Source organism: Zingiber officinale, chromosome 2A (genome assembly GCF_018446385.1).
Source record: "Zingiber officinale cultivar Zhangliang chromosome 2A, Zo_v1.1, whole genome shotgun sequence".
Lineage (NCBI taxonomy): Eukaryota > Viridiplantae > Streptophyta > Magnoliopsida > Zingiberales > Zingiberaceae > Zingiber > Zingiber officinale.
Window position 1 is genome coordinate 126,711,736 of NC_055988.1, and position 19,867 is coordinate 126,731,602.

A 19,867-nucleotide genomic window follows, 5' to 3' on the forward strand; every position below is an offset into this window, starting at 1 on the left:
ATCCTTCCTACTAGATCTGCATCTCGTTCATCTTCATCAAAGTTGAAGTCCTCAGCAACCGGCGATCAACTTTCGATCATCTAGAACCACCGGCGAGCATTCTCTTCGGCGTAACTCTATTGCTGTGATTTCTGCTTCCGCCACTAATCGAAGGCATTCTTTCGAGCTAGTGGATCCTCTTCACACCAGTAAACATCGGCAACGTTCCTCCGATGATACTGTACTCATCCGCAACCCACATCGGAGTAGTGATTCTAGTTTCAAAAATCCCAGTGTTGATAGTTGACAACTTCAGATTGCGCAAGCTTGCTGAGAGACACTAGCTCACGCGCGTAAGAGACGTCTCCTCCACATGAGAGACACTCACGCGCGTTGTGCAGGCTAACAATCCTATATATATAATACGAGACTGTGCACATGCAAGATATCAGCTATGTTCTTATTTTTCTAAAAAAATAGAATAAAAAAACATTATAGCTTAAACACTACATTCTAAATCCTAAACCCTAAAAATAATTACGCACCCTAAATACTATAGCCTAAACACTAAATCCTAAATTTCAAATCCTAAACCCAAAGCTTAAAAAAATTGTACACCCTAAAAACTATATATTATACCCCGCGAGCATCTAAAATTTTTTTTATTTTAAATTTTTTTAACTTGAACAATATAACTTAATTCATAAATCCTAAAGGTAAAATTTAATTGGTTAAAGATGAAAGCCTAGTATACATTGACCTCTCCAAAATCAATGTTCTTGACAAGTGAAAGCCTAGTAGTGAAAACAAGTGGTAAATCTTCGGCAAATATAATGAAGTTCTTTATATAATAAAGGCGAGCATCTTCTAGTGGTGAAGGTATTTCATGGTTCTGGCTTGTTTTCATGGCTGTGAAATTACCAAAACTAGAGGCAATAAACTAGAGAAAAGATTGTGAGCAAGATCTAGGAGTGGAATGAAGGGATCAACGAGAGTTCTGATGGAATCCCACCGGTGAACTTATTTGTCCTCTGGTGCGATCGACCTAAGTATGTCACCTAACAATTCATTCCAGCTGAAGTCAATAACCACCAGTTCAATGCATTGTATCAATGTTGCAGGAGTTGTGCCAAAGAGGAATTGTGCCGGATAACATGTTTGAAACGTCGATGTTGGATTTATATCTGAAACAATCTGAGAGTGTTCAAGAAAAACCATTGTTGGCAAGGTAGATAACTAGTAGATCTAGAGTTGTAAACAAGTCGAGCCGAGCCGAGCCGAGCCGAGCCGAATTTTTGAGGTGTTCAAGCTTGTTTGATAAGGTAACCAAGCCGAGCCGAGCTTAAAATGAACCAAGCTTTTGAAATGAGTGTTCAAGTTTGGCTTGATTTATTTTTTATAAGCTTGAGCTTGTTTGAAGCTTAGCTTGAGTTTGATTCGTTTAAATGTTATCAAGCTCTCAATTCAAGTTTGACTTGAGCTTGATTCGAACTTGATTCGTTTAGATGTTATCAAACTCTCAATACAAGCTTGTTTGAAACTTTTAGTTGTTTGATTGATTATTGAATTTGATAATTTAAATTTTTTTATTTATTTTATTATTTATTTAGCATATTGAAAAAAATTTTATTAATAAATATGTTTCATGAACATTGTTCACGAACGTTAACGAGCTGAACACATATGTGTTCAAGCTTATTTGTTTAACTTAACGAGCTGTTCAAACTTATTTGTTTAATTAATCTTATATATATTGAACAAACATAAACAAGCTCTTACCAAGCCGAACACCAAGCTTGTTCATGAACGCTTGGTTCATTTACAACCCTAAGTAGATCACAAATGGTTGAATGTCAAGACCAATAATCTTGAAGAGCTTCCTTACACAATTGGATCATGCACTGCACTGCACTGGTTGAGCTGGGGGTGGATTTCAATCAGTTGAAAACACTGCCTGACGCAGTTGGAAAGCTTGAAAACTTGCAGTCCTCACATTGCACTACAATAGAGTTAAATCCTTGCCAACGACTATGGCTTCACTGACTAAACTAAAACAGCTCAACGTGAGTTTCAACAAGCTCGAGTCTATCCCCAAGAGCTTATACTTTGCCACTAGTCTAGCTAGTAAAGTTGGGCGTTGGAAGAAACTTTGCAGATTTAAAGGCATACCAAGATCAATTTGGGAACCTAGAGATGCTGGAAGAGCTAGACATAAGCAGCAACCAGATAGAGTGTTGCCCAACTCCTTCAGGATTTTGTCAAAGCAGAGTGTTCAATGCAGACAGAGTGGTCAATGCAGACGAGACTCCACTGGAGATACCACCAAGAAACATACATCGTAAAGCTAGGAGCACATGAATAGCTAAGCTAAGATGTACATACAGCAGTCTAGTCAATTTGCCTGATAGGCAACTCTCAAACAAAACTTTGTATTTTCCTCTATGGCAGGCTATGGTGCAATACATGGCTGATATGGTCGAGGGGAGGACTAAGAGCATCCAGCATGCTGAACCAGTTAGATGGTGACGCAGCAGCCTATGTTTTCGTCTGTGCTTGCTGTTCCAAACTCGGAAGAAGAGTGGCAAGGAAAGCAGTCTCCTGAGGGCAAGATTCCACATCCAGAAAGTTGTCTGAAACTGTAAGCTTGGCCTTTCTCTCATCTGTTTGAATTCATTCAAAAATACATCTTCCATAAAGCAAGAACAATAAATACAGTTAAAGTGGACAAGAACTTGAATGCATACTATTAGGGTTTTCGATTGTGTTGACAGTTTTCTCAAATTTGATATCTAGATTGGATCTTTGAGCTTTCATGTTATTATTAATTGGATTCATCTCTACAGCTCAGGAGCATTTTCTAGACGGCACCAGCTTCTCAAATATAATCAAAGAAGATTGCACAGCCAGGTCAACCAAAAATTGGAAGGAAAAAAATTGCAATAGAATGATTTAATTGGATCGAGATATGAATTGAGAGAAACAGGAAGAACAATAAAATAAAATAGAGGATTTGCTAGCTTCACCTGTAGGGACCAAGAACAATAAGTATTATTAATCATGTAAAGCTATTATTTGATGATGAACACCTTTAACTTTTCTTTTGGTGGTTGTATTTTGTGTCCAGACAATGAGATTTTTTAAATAAAAAAAATTGTCTTGGTAGGTCACCAAGATTCTTATACATATTTTGGATTGTGGATTATGTAAGAAAGATTTCTTTCCTCAAAATTATATATATTATGAAATAATGGCTTTCTTGCTTTGATAGGGAAAGGGTGGTGGTCATTGTCATGTTTTGTCATCTTGAAGATGACTAATAAAACAAGTTATTATTCTTTGCAGCAAAATCACAACCAAGCAGGGCCGCGAGTGTGAAATCACAGCCAAACTGACCACGAGCTTACAGCCTGGGCATGAAATCACAATTGCCACAAACAGCAGCCAGACAGTCGGTTGGCTAGCTGCAATTTTGCAACTGGCTGACCACCATTTCGCAGCCGCACTTGGCCACAATTTCGCAACTGCACATGCTCACGATTAGAAAAACTAATGCACTCTATGATAAATATAAAAGTTAGGTATGTATTTCAAGTAGTTCTTAAAGTTAAATGTGTGGTATGAAAAATTGCAGTACAGGATATCATACACCAAAACAATATTTGAACAATAAGGTTATCCAACATTTACTAAAAACATCGAAATTTATTTGGTTAGTAAACTTACCTGTGGTATCGAAGAATTTATTTTACCAATGGTGAAGAAGAGCGACTAAACGTTCATTGTTGCAGAATAAATACCTCAGGTAAAAAATTTACTTGATCAAATGTGATACAAGGTAGTGTGCGACAACAGAATACAAAGTCTCCTTATGGTACGCAATAACCCAAAGAGAGCCGCAGGAAGTTGTAGGAAAATAAAACTGCAACTTTGTTGTCAAGTGGCACAGCCCAACTCACAATTCTCCCTATGATGCACAGTATCACCTGAAGTGTTGCTGAAAGTCGTTGGAAAAAAGAACTTGTTCAAGGTCTCGAAAGCCTTTGTAAACCGGCTCGATCAGATTTTGCGGGAGTGGCAAGCAGCGTACCTCAGTCATGTACCTGCCAGTGCAAGTTAAAGATTATCAAGAAAGAAAGCTTTGAGGGAGCAAGTAAATATCTGGCAAATCCTTTTAAGTAGTAGTACCCTAGAATTTAAGGTCATTCTAATATCTTCAAAAGAGAATAAGTAGGAATCAGCTGTGATCACATCAGCAAAAAGAATCGATCAAGATTTATTTATTAACCTTGTGAATCAATAGTTGGAATTTTTTATTATTCGGCTTTGGTCACAATAATGAAACTACCTACAAGATACAATCAGAACAACTTAGCATAGGAAAGAGGAAAATGAATGGGGGTGGGGGGATGAATTTCTGCATTTAAACACAGATGTATGTATCTGTACTGTTGTAGTATAGAATTTAAATCATACTGTTTGAAGGGGGGAAAAGCTTGCCTGTTTGCTAAACTTGTTATCTTATCTCGAGCGCCTTGATTGATGATTGCTCTCTGTTGTAATGAGAGTGCTCCACCTAGAATTGAAGCAGCACCAGCAGCTGTGGTTCCTAATGTAATCGCAAATACAGATCTAACCCACTCTCGGAGAACCACCAGAACAGATCTCAGAAGACGGAGTTTCAGGTTTGGTGAAGGTAAAATAGCTCCATTTGATAAAAGCTGATCATATGCACTTAAAACAGGCTTCGGCTCATCTTTACAAGCAGTGAGAAGTGCCCTAGCAATATCCTCATCGCCAACAAATTCTACTCCTGAAGTCACACGTTCCTGTTAAAGATGTCCATAGAGCATCAAAATCAGAGAAGCTAGTATGATAATGTATATTGCTATACAAATAAAGCAGAAAAGATATGCAAATATTGACAGAAAATTGAATTTTGATAAACAGCATCAAGATGAGAGCACAAATTTTACCGAAGCAGCCATCTCAAGATGAAGACAAATAATCTCTAAAGGTAACCGACCTTCCTCTCCAGTATAGATATTTGAACCAACCCTCTTTACAGAAGAACATGCTTCTGCAACTCCACCTCTAGAAAGAGCTTGATCAAGAAGCCTTGCCCAGGTCTCCCGAACAATTTTGCTATCAGCATCGCCAGAATAATTTGAAAAGTTGAGCATTTCCAGGCATATCTACGATTATAGCATTACAAGCACCATGAGACAACTAAACTACATTCAAAGAATATTACAGATAAAGCATTATACCAAAATCACTGAGAGAAAATTTCTTTATCAATTTTCATTTACAGAATTCAAAAGTATCACGGAAAAAAAGAGGAACACCTGACTAACATACATGCCATGCAAATGCACACAAGACAAGAATACAAAACTAGTGTTACCAAGGTATCATCCAAGAAATTATAGATACTGATAAAAACACTGATTAAATTGAAATGTCTTATTTAGCAACTACATTAATGTACGTTTTCCAACCATCGAATTGTGCAAATTCAAATCTATAGAGCAATACCAAGATCTTTCATCCCACTCAAATATCCCAAAATCATGTTTTGAAACAAAATATTACATACATTTTTCTTTATCGATACATATATATTGTATTAGCCCTAAAAAAGCCCTAAAAAAAAGCTGAAAGAAGGTGATGGCTTACTGGTACCACTATCAGTTTTACAGAATCACTGATCTATTATAGCAAAATCATTAATACATTTTTCTTTACATACATTTTTCTTTATTGGTACCACTATCAGTTTTACGGACACAAAGCCCTAAAAAAGCTGAAAAAAAGTTAAGATGAAAAAATATTAATTATGAATTATTCCATGAAGATTTCACTAAAGGAACAAATTAATCAACAAAAGTAATCAATAAATACAGAAATATTACTCTAGATAAAAATGCTGCTTCAAATTTACATTACCAAATAGACACACTATCTAAAAAGATGATTTTTCAATTATGTCAAGTATTAGGTTTAGTTTATGATAAGAGTCACATTTATTTCCAGTTAATAGCATTTCAGAAGTCAGAGTAAATCATCGTTATTCCCTATTCCTCAAGTATCTTCCTCCTAGTTCATCCAATTGGGGAAAATTAAACATTAAACCATAGCTCAAAAACACCAAATTAACCAAAAGTCATTTTTGAATCAAGAGAGTACCTCCCAAAGCTTAAATGGAATGGCAAACTCATTATAAAGTTGACTAATGCTCTTCAGCTCCTGTGATAACTCTTTTACCCTCTCCTTGGCACTCTCAGCAATGTTCTCATTGACTATGAGGTTGCTCCAGGGAGATGGATCATCCGGAGCAATTTCACTGCTCCCTGGAGTGTTTTCTAGCATTGATACTATCGGTTCCAGCTGCTCTTTAATTTTGATTTGGAAACGAAGAACGGCATGCTTTGCTTCAAGCAAATCAAGTAAGCCATCATCTGTGGCATCCGTGCTTGAATGAACAGAACTAATAGTGCTATTTGCAGTTTTTGCTTGAATAATTGCATTGCTAAGATATAGAAGTCTAGTTACAAGAAAGCACGTGTTAGCAAGAATAAATTTTAAATCTTTCTAAAAATGGTTCAGGATTTGCATTACATGATTAACAGTCAAGCTATCAGACACTAACCTCTGAGCCAAAGTAGGGGACTCTGCAGACTCGGAGCCCATTTCTGCCAACTTATATAGTACATGAGCAGCAAGTAGATGCTGCCGCTTGAGGGAATAATATCTTGCCAAAAGATTATAATATTTGGCCTGACTAGGTGCCCTTGGATCTCCTACTGAAGGTGATGCTGATCTTACAGCATTGACAGCTTGAACCTGAACAAAAATGTAAGTAACACTAAGAAAACATAAGTCTGCATATATGTAACTTCAGAATTTGCATCTAATAGTGCTAAAAGCAACAAAGCAAACCCTAATTTACCTAAAAAAATATAACGTTCTTTAAAAAAATCAATATTAACAACATCTACGCCTACCATGCTGGCAAGAATCCCTTCTACAACAAATATCCAATCAGAAAATAATACAATTTCAAAGATGTCAAAGACTACTGACATGAAAAGCATGCGAGAGACAATATAATGCCCAACCTGTGCATGCTGTAAATGCATATACAGCACTCATCAACCCACTCATGAAAATAAGATAACCAAAAAGAACATCTAACATGAAGAGCCATGCTGCTCCCAACTATTTGAGATAAGCTGCGTTGCTATCCGGCTGTTGACTCTATGCAAGGCTATGACACTAGTCCTATACAAATCTTTTGAATAAAAATTCCATTAAGTAGAGTTCTCATTCCCATTGTTCTCACTGCTCTGCTCACCTTCTAACTGTAACCGGTTCACCTTGTCTAATTGTAGAATTTAATAATTTGCCTTTGAATACGTTAATGTTGTCTTAACTAGTAGTATTTTTTTTAATTTTACCATTCTACCAATATGATATATTGAAGGGGAGCCTTGGCGCAACGGCAAAGTTGTTGCTTTGTAACCTAAAGGTCACGGATTCGAATCCTGGAAACAGCCTTTTGCAAAAAGCAAGGTAAGGCTGCGTACAATGGATCCTTCCCGGACCTCGCATGGCGGGAGCTTCGTACACCGGGCTACCCTTTACTAATTTGATATATTCATCTTAACATTCTCATCCTTACTGCAATAATGTTTGTGCTGTTTCCTAATTACCCAAAATTCTGGGCCATAGTGTACACAATTGGTTGTACCAAAGTCATAGAAGTTCACCTTTCACCCTAAAGGAAAAACAAATAACTTAAAAGAATACAAAATATGAAAATTTAAGGAACTCCTAAAAACTCAAACAAAGGTAGTTAAACACAATATCCATTCTAACGTCATACGATCACATGAATACTGCAATGGCACCTTGCTAACGGATTCATAAGTCAGCTGGATTTTTACCATATTATTGTATATAGAATTCAGAGTGATCACTACACTTCATTAGGATTATATAGCATATTACTATACTAAAATGTTTACACTTCATCTGGACTATGTAGCATACTGTGGCAGAATGATTAATGCACATGATCATTGTTCAGTGGGGTGGAAATCCTATTCTATAACCAAGCAGCTTAATTTGATCTTTGTTACCAGTAACAAAATATTTAACACTTTACAAACATACAAGGGCATCCATTCTCATATTTCTTCATACTTATATGGATGAAGCAAATGAATAAAAAGAACAGCAGAATGCAGATAAACAAAACTATAAGATTCACGAGAAGAACATACATCCTGTATAAGCTTATGGCCAGCACTCTGTAGAAAAGGGACCAAATCGGAACCCCCATACTCTAACAACTCATTTTCAAGGCCCAAGTCAATTAGGGTCCTATATAAATGTTCATGAAATGCTGTGTCAGGCCATTGGACACAAAGCTGAATTATTTGTCGAATATAATTGTCCCGAGTAGCCTGATCAAGTGAAGGCCCAGATGCAACTTGAGAACTGTTAAACTCTTTACTGTTTCCATTTCTTCCCGTTAATGAACGAAGGGAATCCATTACTATTTCATAGCATTGTTCACGAAGAACTAGTTTATCAACTTGATGACCTGAATCACCATTGAGGTTGACCATGTCAGCCTTGCTGTCAAAAGCTTGAGCCTTCTGAAGAGGTAACCGGACTGCAGCTTCAAAAAATCTACAGTACAGATTAAAAGGGCACTGTCATATTTACTTAACAGTTATAGACAATGCAAAAGAATACGATATTTTTATCAACTGTGCATGCTGGATACTTTACATCATATAACCAATATGTTATGGGAACCAACATTGGTTCAGAACCAAGATACAATATTGTATCTGCATCGTACTGAGAAATGGAAAAGCATTGAACATGTCAGTGGTCACAAGCCGAAATGGAAGCAGGAAAAGCAGCAATCAAAGAGGAATCAAGGAGAAGAAGGAGAGAGTGAATGAGAATAGGAAAAAAAAAAATACAGATGAAAGGAGAGAGAAATAGATAACAAGAGAGACAAAGAGAAAGGCTATTGATATTAAATGGCTTTGGAGCATACCAAAGGGTATACACAGTCCATATAGTGATTACTGCAACGGGGTTGGAACAAAATGTACGAGGGACATTTTAAATGTTTTAGAACAAAGAAGCTCTAAGATAGCACATAACTTCATAAAATTGCTCCTTGTATACAAAGATTACCCACAAACCATAGCTGTATTGCCAAATAACTAACCTTAAGTCTGCAAATCTTTTGCATATAGTAACAAGATGGGTCAGATCTAAAGATTCTGGACATTTTATAAGGAGTTTGAAAGCATCCCTTGCTAGACTTTCCTTCTCAAGTGCATTCATAGTTACAAAAGCTTTCTCAAGATACTCCACTGCTAAGAAATAGTGGTAGTTAGACTCCTTGTAATAACTTGGACAACCCTCTCTTAGATTCTCGCTGATCTCATCCACTGTGCCTTTGCCATCTGGGCCAATGTAGTACTGGAACAAATAAACAAGTCAGAAAATATTAGCTCAAATACTAGGGCATCTTTATACACGGTAGCATGATAGATGAGTTTCTCAACTTGAAGAAAATCAAAATAAGAGGACAAGAAAAAAAAAACCAAAAAGATCTAGCTTGTATTGCATTTTATAACCAAGAACAGTTACATATGCAGCGGTGGACAAAAGAGAAAAAATATAAAAAGTTGTGGAAATCATGACTTTACCTCCATAAGTGAAGTAATAAGTCGATTGGCAAGTTGCTCACCCTCCTCTGAACACACCATCTGATTGAATGTTAACTGAATTAATTTCTGACGGGCATTATTATCAAGACCCTGAACTAGGCGAGCAACATTGTGTTGGCACAGTATTTGAAGTAAGAAAAGTGCTTCTCTAGATCTCCTCAACAAACGCCTAAGACATTCCATTGCTCTCACCTGCAACATTAATTAAATTTTCAAAAAACAAACAAAAGGTATCTTATCAAAATTTATAACTGTTTACCTCCATGGCAGCCAATTCTGATGGAGTATAAGAAAGCCGCTGCCTCTTACTCGTTGCACTAACATTTCCAGAATCAGCATTTCTTGTCTGTGCGCCAAACCAGTTTCTTTCTCCATAGAGAATAGAACCAGAATAATCTCCTATACCAGCGACATAACCATATAATCCCCTTCTCTTGTTTCTTCTAGATCTTAAAAATTGCTCTAAAGAATGAATTTTAATTTCAAGAATCTTCATTGCATCAACTGAAAGTCTGCAGAGAATAACCCCTTCTTCATAACGACCATCAGGACCTACTTTACCACGGACTACCATGACAGGCAGTTCCCATAAAGGAAAAAGCAGCCTAGACGAGCATAAGCAAAGTCCTTCATGTGCACCAGAAAACAAGGGTTCAGCCTCCTGCACAACTTGGCCCATGCTAAAACCTCCAGACGTTGACCTAGCACTTGTCAAACCAGTGGTACCATCAAATTGTGGCATTCCAACCAACCCAGGATCCTCAAATGCTTCAGCTGCCTTTTCAGAAACAGTACTGCTTAGAAGATTTCCTTCAGTGAATACCAAATCTGCTGCCAGCATTAAACACATTGCTGCAGCTTCTCCAGATCCGAATCTATTAAAAAATTCTTCAATGTGTGATCGTGGAACATTAGACTCAAATAATCTTCTCAGAATGTCAACAGGCCTGTTGAATACTAACTCCATTAGACCTGTGGCACTGAATACCACAGCCCTTCTCCTTGGAAGGATATGCTGGGTGGGAAGATCTCCTCTGGCCCAAAGTTTCCCAGAAGCTGTTTCAGATGATTCACACAAACCAGCAAAAGCTTCTGCGTCTGAGAATAAAGATTGCACCGTTAGCGCAATATCTGGCAGGGGTAAAATGTCTGCCGCAAAAAGCATCCTCCCTTCAATAGGCAAAGATGATACTAATTCACGTAAAGCACGATTGTTTCTTGAATTCATCCCAAAATTGTTAGAAGCAGATGGTTGCCCACTGGAATCCTGATTCACAATCAGAAGAGAAGACATATTTGATGCTGATGAATCTGAGAGTACCAGAGTGCCAGCTGAATAAAAAGCTGCTTCCACCTTTAAAGTCATATCCTCAGGTTGAACCCTACCAGATGTAGGCGTGGTACCATAATTAAGCCCACCTCCCACCCCTATTGGAGGTGAAGGCCTAGTCACAATCACTTTTAGACTTGAAGGCCTTTGTGAAGAACCACCAATGGAAGAGCTATTTCCGCCTGAAGAAGTAGAGAGATATAGTCTCCTTCCATCTGACAGAATAGCAATCATGTGCAACCTCTTTGATTCAATCGTAGATAATGGAGCTATACAAACAATTGTTGGTTTTCCGCCACGTGCAACAGCTCTTGATCCAGTAGACCGTCTAGCTCCATGCTGTGTCTCACGTGAATCAATAAAATTTTTCCCTTCAGCAATTTTTGATACAAGACCCTGCCCATCTCCTCCAAGATCAAATGCTTGCAGTTTCATAGCTTCTGTTCTTGTATAAAGGATATGCCTCTCGTTATCAACAACCATGTCCACTATTGGATCAGCAGCCCCAAACTTAAAGTCATTTGGCAAGATCCATCTGAACATATGCAGAAAGATATTTGATAGATCACTTTCAGGACAATTATATAAAACACGATCATTAAAGAAACATACAACAAAATTTAGCTAATCAATATATACCAATGATGCACCTTGATAGAAGACTTCCGAAACTAGTTGTAAGGCAAACCTTCCGGCAACGTTTACGCCAGCCTGAGCCAGTTGAGTATTGCATTTCATAAATATGGCCATCACGACCACCTAGAAATATACGGCCTTTATCTGTGCATGTGATGCAGGTCATAGTAACTCCATCTGAAGGAATTCTATACTCAGGTAATGGTTGCAGTGAAATCTCTGCGAATGGATCTAATCCATCTCCACTAGCCATGCAGCATACTCCAATGAGAATCAACTGTAAGACAAGTAAAAACTAGCATCATTTGAAAGAAGTACATAAGTCTTAAGATGAAAATAAAATAAAGAAAGAAAACCAGATTTACCATTGTAGCTTGTACTTTACTGGTGTATCCAGTGACAATTGATAGGCAGGGAAAAAGTTTAAAAAAAATATTTTATGCCTACACTTCAAATTTATAACCATATATATAGTGACAATTAGCATGTCTAAAACATGAAATCACTTTGAGAAATGGAGGAAAATTGAAGAGAAGCCAAAGCAACCATGGAGATAATACATATGGAATATACTAGAATATCAACATTATGTGCATATCTCTGTTTAATTGTGGTTCTAGTCTTTTGTGGAAGTTAACCCAAAGAAAAGAATATACAAGGTTAAACTTTTTGCAACTCAAGTCAGAAACAAAAGCAATGAAATTGTATCATATAGCAAGGTTGCACTCAATATGAAATTGACAAGAATAATAGTAAACTTGCCTCTTTCATACTTGAATAGAATATAAAGTTCACAAGTTTTGTTTAATGTCTAATCTATTGAGAATTTATACATACAACATTATTGTCACATCTTTCCAAGTTAAGCAATTCCTTCAGTTGCCCAATCTTAACATCTATATGTTTTAAATCAAGAAAAAAACATCCCAGTTTACAAGTGCACTGCTTATTGATTATTTCTGAGAAATTTCTCGAGGAATACTAAGAACATTGATATATCATAATTGAATAAATTGACAACATATATTCCATTGAATTCAAAAGAACCTAGCAAAAGAAGATAACAATGTTCTCTTACCTCAACAGGAGTTGCTAACACTAAGAGATACTGTATCGCTTCAACAAAAATTCCAGGCCTTGTTCTGGCAAGGCTGACAGCGCAAATAACTTGTTCATCAGCACTGTACTCAGGGCATTGTCCATCCCTTTTCATGGAGAAAATGCATAGTATCAGACAAACAAGTGTAAGTGAAAAAAAAAAGGGCTCAAGTAAACATTGAGTTAAAGGTCAAAACCAGTTAATTAAAAGTAAAGAAAATAAATTTTCACACAATTCAGTCAAAGGCCAATGTTAAATTGACACCACATATATAGGTAACTGAATCGTAGCACATAGTAAAAAGCAGAACCTGATATTATATAAATGTGATTCTAGTCTACAATTAAATAAGATTCACAATAGATAGCAAAATTCAAAAAATTTCAAAGGGCACATAGAAAGGAACACCAAATCAATAATAAGCACCAAAATACTACTGGATATAATGGAAAGCAAATTAGACATAGACATTTCACAATGAGCCTATTCCTAAGTAGTAGTTAACTAGTAACCAAATTACACAATCAACACCAGAAAGATTTTTAAAATGTACGATTCTGTATGCAGAAAATGAGAAGATGCATTGCATTTTGCGAGTCTTAGCCGATGTTCTTTTTCAGGACCATCCAAAATTGGAAGTTGAAAAAAAAAAATTATCAACAAAATGTTAATTCTAATAGGAGGTGTTCAGGGATTCACGAATTCTATGAAAATGGTTTTATACTGTCCCTTCTAATTGTTTGGACAATTATTCAGTATATTGATAGAGACAAAGTTGGTCTGCATTATGCTTTTTTCGCAATACTAATCTGCATGTTGGTAGGATATTAGGTTCATTAAATCATGTAGATGAACAAACATTGAATCTAGAAATGTATCCAATTTGATAACAGGTTTTTTGACATGTCCTTTTCTAAATGCTAAACAACTTAGGTGTTAATGCAGAACACACTCTGGAGATAAAGAAGTGACAACACAACATCCCACAATGTACTGCTAACCAAAACTCTTCTATTAGAAGTGATTTCATGTTGGGTGTAGGAGATAAAAGATAATTAATGAACAATCAGTCAGATGGAAAGAAAAATAATCAGTTAAATGGATGTTTCTAGACGCAAGAAACCTGTGAAAGAGGGAGTAACAAAATAAATTAAAAAACAAACACAGCACAAAAATTCCAATATATATATATATATATATATATATATATATATATATATATATATACCTAAGGACCTTATGCCGCATTTCGATTTGAAATTTTTTTTTTTACTTAATATTATAACCCAACCTGTAAACCCTAAAGTAAAATCTCATTGGCATAACTAGGAGCTCAAAAAAAATAATAATAAAAATGAAAACTGTATAGGCACGGAGGAAGTCCGCACGGTTACGTCGTTAATTTTTCTATATACATTATTTACGTGTGCATAAAATATTGAGCCTTAACTTTTAAAGGAATCATTCATACTTATTTTTGAAATGGAGTGCATTGTTTTTCTATAGGTTCCCAAGGATTAAAAAAATTGCCTCTTGCAACTGGAGCTCTAGAAAATTATGATTGAGAGCCCTTCTTTAGTTGGTTTCCAGGACCATGATTAAGGCTTGGGAGAAAAGGCATGAGAAACAAATAGGTGGAGAAGGAAATGTGTTTTCCCTCCATTTCCATGGGAAGAAAAGAAAGTGGGAAAGCCAGAGGGAGAGAGATTTGATTTCTCTTCCTATCCCTCAAATCAGTTCCATCCAAATCAAGCAAAGAATGGTAACCAATTATTTTAAAAAAATTAAAATTTTAGTTTTTTGTTTAACTGATTATTAGTTGTCTCTTTCAAGATTTAAAAATAATAATAATTTTACAAAATAAACTCCAAGGAAATAACGGGAAAGCAAGTTTTGTACTTTTCATTCCCCTCAAGGAAACAACACAAAGGAATCATCCGATTCTTTCTCTTATATCCACTTTCATTCAATAGCGGCAATTCTTTCTCCTCCATTTCTACCCATTATAGGAAACTCAACCTAAAAGAATATTAGACTTTCTTTGAATAGCCAACCCAATATTTCAAAAGCATAACAAGCGATATGGAGGATTGGGCTATTGCATAACACGTGTAAAGCTAGCAAAATTAGACACAACCTGCTAACACAATGTGATCTGACCCAACATAAAACACAATTAACAAAAGACAAAAGAAAAAGTGACACAACATGTTATATATAATTGATCTTACACCTTAATATTAACACTTCATTTTAAAAAATATTAATAACTTTGATTTCATGTAACTTAATTATTTAGTTGATCTTACACCTTATAAAGTTATTTTAAAATATATATAATTGATTTAATGATATCTAATATAATTTTATGACATAGTTAACGCCACACAAAGCAAATTGTCATTGATACATATCGTACACAGACACATGCATCCATGTTTTTGGAAAGTTAGTTATATCCACAATAATTATTAATATCACATGTTAAAAAGGTAAACATGCATCTATAAAATATATCACATTAAACAACTTCTGCAATCAATGTAAATAAGACTCAAGTCTATGACTTAAATGGTTAAATTAATCATCCTCAACAATTATTTTTTATTTAAATTTTTTTCATATGAACCGAAGCTATTACATATAATGCAAAACACACACATATATCAATGGATATTACCCAACTGATGCAATCCATATAAGCAAAAAAATTATAAATTGACCTCAAAAAGAGGCATATGCTGAGAATTTTCGAAACAATGGTCAATCCCAAAAGGATTAAACTATGACACATACCATTTATCGAAACGCCAAAGAAACAGAGAATCATCAACTGAAGCCCAAGCTCTTCGTATCTCTGGGAAAATTCCACAAATGGCTGTTCCTTCACCACCAGATGCATTATATCTTTCAATTAGAGCCAGAGGTAATTCACGTGTATCTGCAACTTCAACTATAGAAGGCCACTGTGGCAAAATTACTTGTTAATATAACAAAAGTAAGTAAAAAAAAAAAAAACTACAACCCATTTCCACAAATGGTGGAATTAAACTTTATATATATATATATATATAAGAGAGATCAAGAAGCAATGTTCTAAATGGTGGTTGAGGCGATCGCCTAAACACCGCCTAGGCAGGAGGCAGACCTCAACCGCACCACCTTGTGTTTTGGCGGTGGTAAAGTGTTTCCGATTCGAACTCGGGCGACACGTTCGGACATGTCGCCGGGCTCGGACGACATGTCCGAGCATGCGCAATGGGTCCGGATTCATTGTCGGGCCCCAGCGATGGGTCCAAACTCGTTGCCGAGCTTAGGCAACGGATCTAGATACGACGCGTCTGGTGACACGTCTAACGCCGAAACACCGAAGTTGATTGTCGAATAGAATAGGTTTTTTTTTAACTTAGGATTTAATCAAAACTTTAAATTAATAATTTTAATCATGATTAGGATAATTTAAATAGGCTTAATTAAAGCTCAATAAAATTATCCTATTAATTTAATAAATATTTAAAATTTTGTTATTATTTATTTTTAAAAAAAATATTTAGATTAACTTTTTATTTTAAATTAATATATTCTATAGTAATTTTTTAAATTTTTAATTCTTTATTTAATTTGTTATCCTTTAGTTAATATATTATTTAATTATGTATAAAAATAGTAAAAAAAAAAAATCAACCGCCGCACTGCCTAGACACCACCTAGGTGGCCGAAGCGGTCCGCACTGCCACCGCCTACCGCCATTTACAACACTGTCAAGAAGAGATAAATTTGTTCTAAACATTTTGTTATTATCTTGGATAAGAAAGAGCAACATGTGTTAAAGTATTACAACATTATAGAGCAAGAAATGCAGACAACCAAAAACAAGGTAGAGGGAAAGGGAATCTCAAGTATTAAAGCACATAGTTGCTATTGTGCATATATGAAGTCATAACAAATGGGAAAAACAGAGATATGGGTTGATCGAAGTTTAAATATATATTAAGAAAATAGCTAAATGTAATCAGTTGCATAAGTAAGTCCAAGTTGAGATATGTGTATCGAGTTTGTTAGGGATACTACCTAGAAAACGGTTCATAAGATCAATAACAGGACCTAAGCACAAGGTCATAAGATCCTACAATTTAAGAAAATTAGTTTTTTTTGAGATACTAGGCACATAAATTTTAAATGACTAATATTAGATGAGCATTGCAACATGCATTATTCTAATATATGAAATATAATTAAATTTATTCATGTAGTAAATATATGTTCAAAGCAACATAATGATTTAGGTGTTGCATTTTTGTATAGCAGGTAATAGCTTCTAAAAACTCAATAACAATGTTAAAGGCTAAAGAATCTTTCTGGTTAGAAGTTAGAAGGAATTCTCATACAATTAAAATTACTAAAATTATGAAAAAAAAACTTTGATTATTTCAATGAAAGTCAAGATTTGAATGAGCTTTGATGAGCCTAAAAACATTCAACTAAATCAAGGTAGTCAAGATTTAAATATTATTAGGACTGATGAGAGAACATGGGCTCATAAGATCATAAGCCAACTTATAATATCTCAGCCAATTTGAACTGTGGGGGTTGGAAGATCCTAAGGTCCGTACCATAATTTTGATACCATGATGTGTGTCTATATATATATATATAAACCAGTTGTGTACATTACTTGGTGCTGGTGAATTATGAACAAGGTACGTCATTAACATAATAAAGGTAAATGACAAAGTAAACCTTGGGCAACCTTTGTGTCTCCTTAAAACATATTCAAAATGCTCTAGTGTAACTTTTTGCCAACAAATGTTTTTGAAGGTGTTAAGCACAACGAGGTGCTAAGAGGTTGTAAGGACTAGGCACAAGCACACAGTTGGAGAAATGAGGCACACACTTCAATACTACCAAGTGATTTACATGTGAATATATCTAGGTATGTGGCATATAACATATAGTTACAGAAATGTGATATTTAAACTAACATGTAAACAAAATATAATACATAGCTCTTTTCTTCGAGAACGCTTAAACTAGAAAATCTTGGATCCCTACAGAATCTACTCCTAACCCCATATTTTTATTTTACATTGATATAAATTTTATAATGGATGCATACGATTTACTTCCTCTTTTGCATTCTCTTCCTACATCTTTCACTAATTTCGTCTCCATATGATCTAGCAATAGCATCACCTACCATAAACCGCCTTTCATTCCTTTTCTTATTAACTGAATGACAGATTAAAAGTATTGACCACTCATCAAAAACATCAATTTTCAAGGGCATCCTGACCTGCTCCACTTGTTTACTAGGGAGATGAAGCCAAGGTAGAAACTATCAGGCTGGAATAGACTAATACCAAACTTGATCAACATCAGTCCATGAATAGGGAAACAATTAATAATTTTCAAGAGTAGCAAAGTGATTCTTAGTGTTAGTATTGCCTGGATTATCCTACCAAAATTAGTGAATCGACAAACTACAACACAAAAGAAGTTGGCGATTGGAATTCTAGAAACTGAAATAAACAAGAACCAACCAAGTGCACCTTTCTGACAGAAGTAACTTATATAAAGAATATACTTCTCCAAAATATTCTTTTTCATAAAAGAACAAGAGTTCCTAATCTAAAACTCGATGTACATTATCATATTCAGTACGATAAGCTTTATTCAGAATCAACACCCACTGCCAACAAATCAATCTCTTAAGTTAACAACATACTCAACTTGATCAAACCCTAGGCAACAATACTTCCTCGAGGAATCCCAACGGAGAGAGAGAGAGAGAGAGAGAGAGAGAGAGAGAGAGAGAGAATGTATTAAATCTCTGGGGGATACCTCTTTGGGAAGGGTAGAGTAGGGGTGACTGGCGTAGCGCGAGGCTTCGATAGCCTCCTCGAGGTCGAGGCGGCCGGCGACGTCCCTGCCAATGCGCTCGCTGATATGGAGACCGGCAGAGGCCACATCCAGCCCCACGGTCTCGTCGCCCCACGCCATCACACGATCGCCGGAGATGGACGGGCAGCTGCCGTAAACCCTAGCTAGCGGGAAGGAAGAGCTGCAAGAATTTACTGCAATTGAAACACCACGACGACCACGTCAATGATTAATTAAATACACAACCAATCAATGCAAAGGAGCGGCCTAGTTGGGGAAAAAATAATTTTATTGGGCAGAAAATAAATAAATAAATAAATAAATATATATTAAAATATCCTACCAAAAGTTTGTTATCAAAATACCCCCATATAATTTATTTTGACTAACTCTATATTTTTTTTAAAAGTATTTCGATTCAATTAGTCGAGTTGTTTTAATCAAAATTAAAACTACTTAAAAATTGATGAGTCAATCCTAAAAGACTTAGTTCACCCATATATATTTATTATTTTGGCTATATAAGTAATAAGAATTAAGAATTTTAATAGGGATTATTCTAGAAATATTTATTTATAAAATCATCAAATTCAATAAATTATAAAGATTTTTTGATATTTTTCCGATGGACTGATTTATCTAACTCGCAATCCATGTTAAATTAGGTTGAATCGGAGATTTTTTAATCCGTCAATATATATCGGCCCGTGAGTTTTTGGCTGGCATCTCACTGTTCTAACTTCAATCAAAGTTGTTTCGTCTTGAAGTTATTTTGATTTTTTACCAAGAAGAATTTCATTGCTAAGTTAGTTTATTGATTTGCGAGCAGTAAGCTCCATCAACGGCGGCATTGCTAAGTTGAAGCTCATTGATATCCTGAAATATAAATACCTCTTCTGTTAGATAAATAGTGTCCAGGATTATAATAGCATGACACATATAGATTATGATTCAGTCATTCTATTTTTAACTATCTTATATAGATAAATAATATCTCTAACTTTCAAGGAGAACTAGTCGAATAGACTCTCAGCCAAAAATCTGCATCTCAGATTCACTCCTCTCCGGTCTCCAAGAATTAGCATCTTGAGTCAGCTCCATATAGAGGTCAGAGCCGTAACTTCCATAAAGCCAGAGAGGCAACCGCCTCAGGACCCAGCTCAATGAAGGGCCCATTTTTTT

The 19,867-nt window shown here is 35.6% G+C and overlaps 1 protein-coding gene across 4 annotated transcripts; it reads right to left on the minus strand.

Moving 5' to 3' along the window:
- Positions 1-2,311: 2,311 nt before the first annotated feature.
- LOC122042247 (nuclear pore complex protein NUP155-like) lies at positions 2,312-18,916 on the minus strand. Of its 4 annotated transcripts, none has more exons than XR_006129190.1 (14): positions 18,647-18,916; positions 15,602-15,771; positions 12,785-12,911; positions 11,721-11,983; positions 10,000-11,605; positions 9,720-9,932; positions 9,233-9,489; positions 8,265-8,676; positions 6,629-6,822; positions 6,166-6,523; positions 4,953-5,171; positions 4,477-4,805; positions 3,703-4,079; positions 2,312-2,639 (listed from the first exon to the last, which is right to left on the minus strand). XR_006129190.1 is itself a non-coding variant. In XM_042602262.1 (13 exons), the coding sequence occupies exons 1-13, from the start codon at positions 18,803-18,805 to the stop codon at positions 3,959-3,961; spliced, it is 4,428 nt and encodes a 1,475-aa protein (XP_042458196.1). In that variant the 5' UTR covers positions 18,806-18,916; the 3' UTR covers positions 2,312-3,958. The 4 variants fall into 4 exon arrangements, 2 of the variants coding, with proteins under 2 accessions (XP_042458196.1, XP_042458197.1); XR_006129191.1 differs by having other exon boundaries at positions 2,724-4,079; XM_042602262.1 differs by having other exon boundaries at positions 2,312-4,079.
- Between the last annotated feature and the right edge of the window lie 951 nt (positions 18,917-19,867).

What these genes read in the sequence shown, in the direction of transcription:
- LOC122042247 (XM_042602262.1), bottom strand. Translation starts at nt 18,805, where the DNA reads ATGGCGTGGGGCGACGAGACCGTGGGGCTGGATGTGGCCTCTGCCGGT. An exon ending in CTTTGGCGTTTCGATAAATG is followed by an intron (nt 12,912 to 15,601) that starts GTATGTGTCATA and finishes CTCCATGAAAAG; the next exon opens with GGATGGACAATGCCCTGAGT. An exon ending in TTATTACTTCACTTATGGAG is followed by an intron (nt 9,490 to 9,719) that starts GTAAAGTCATGA and finishes TATTTGTTCCAG; the next exon opens with TACTACATTGGCCCAGATGG.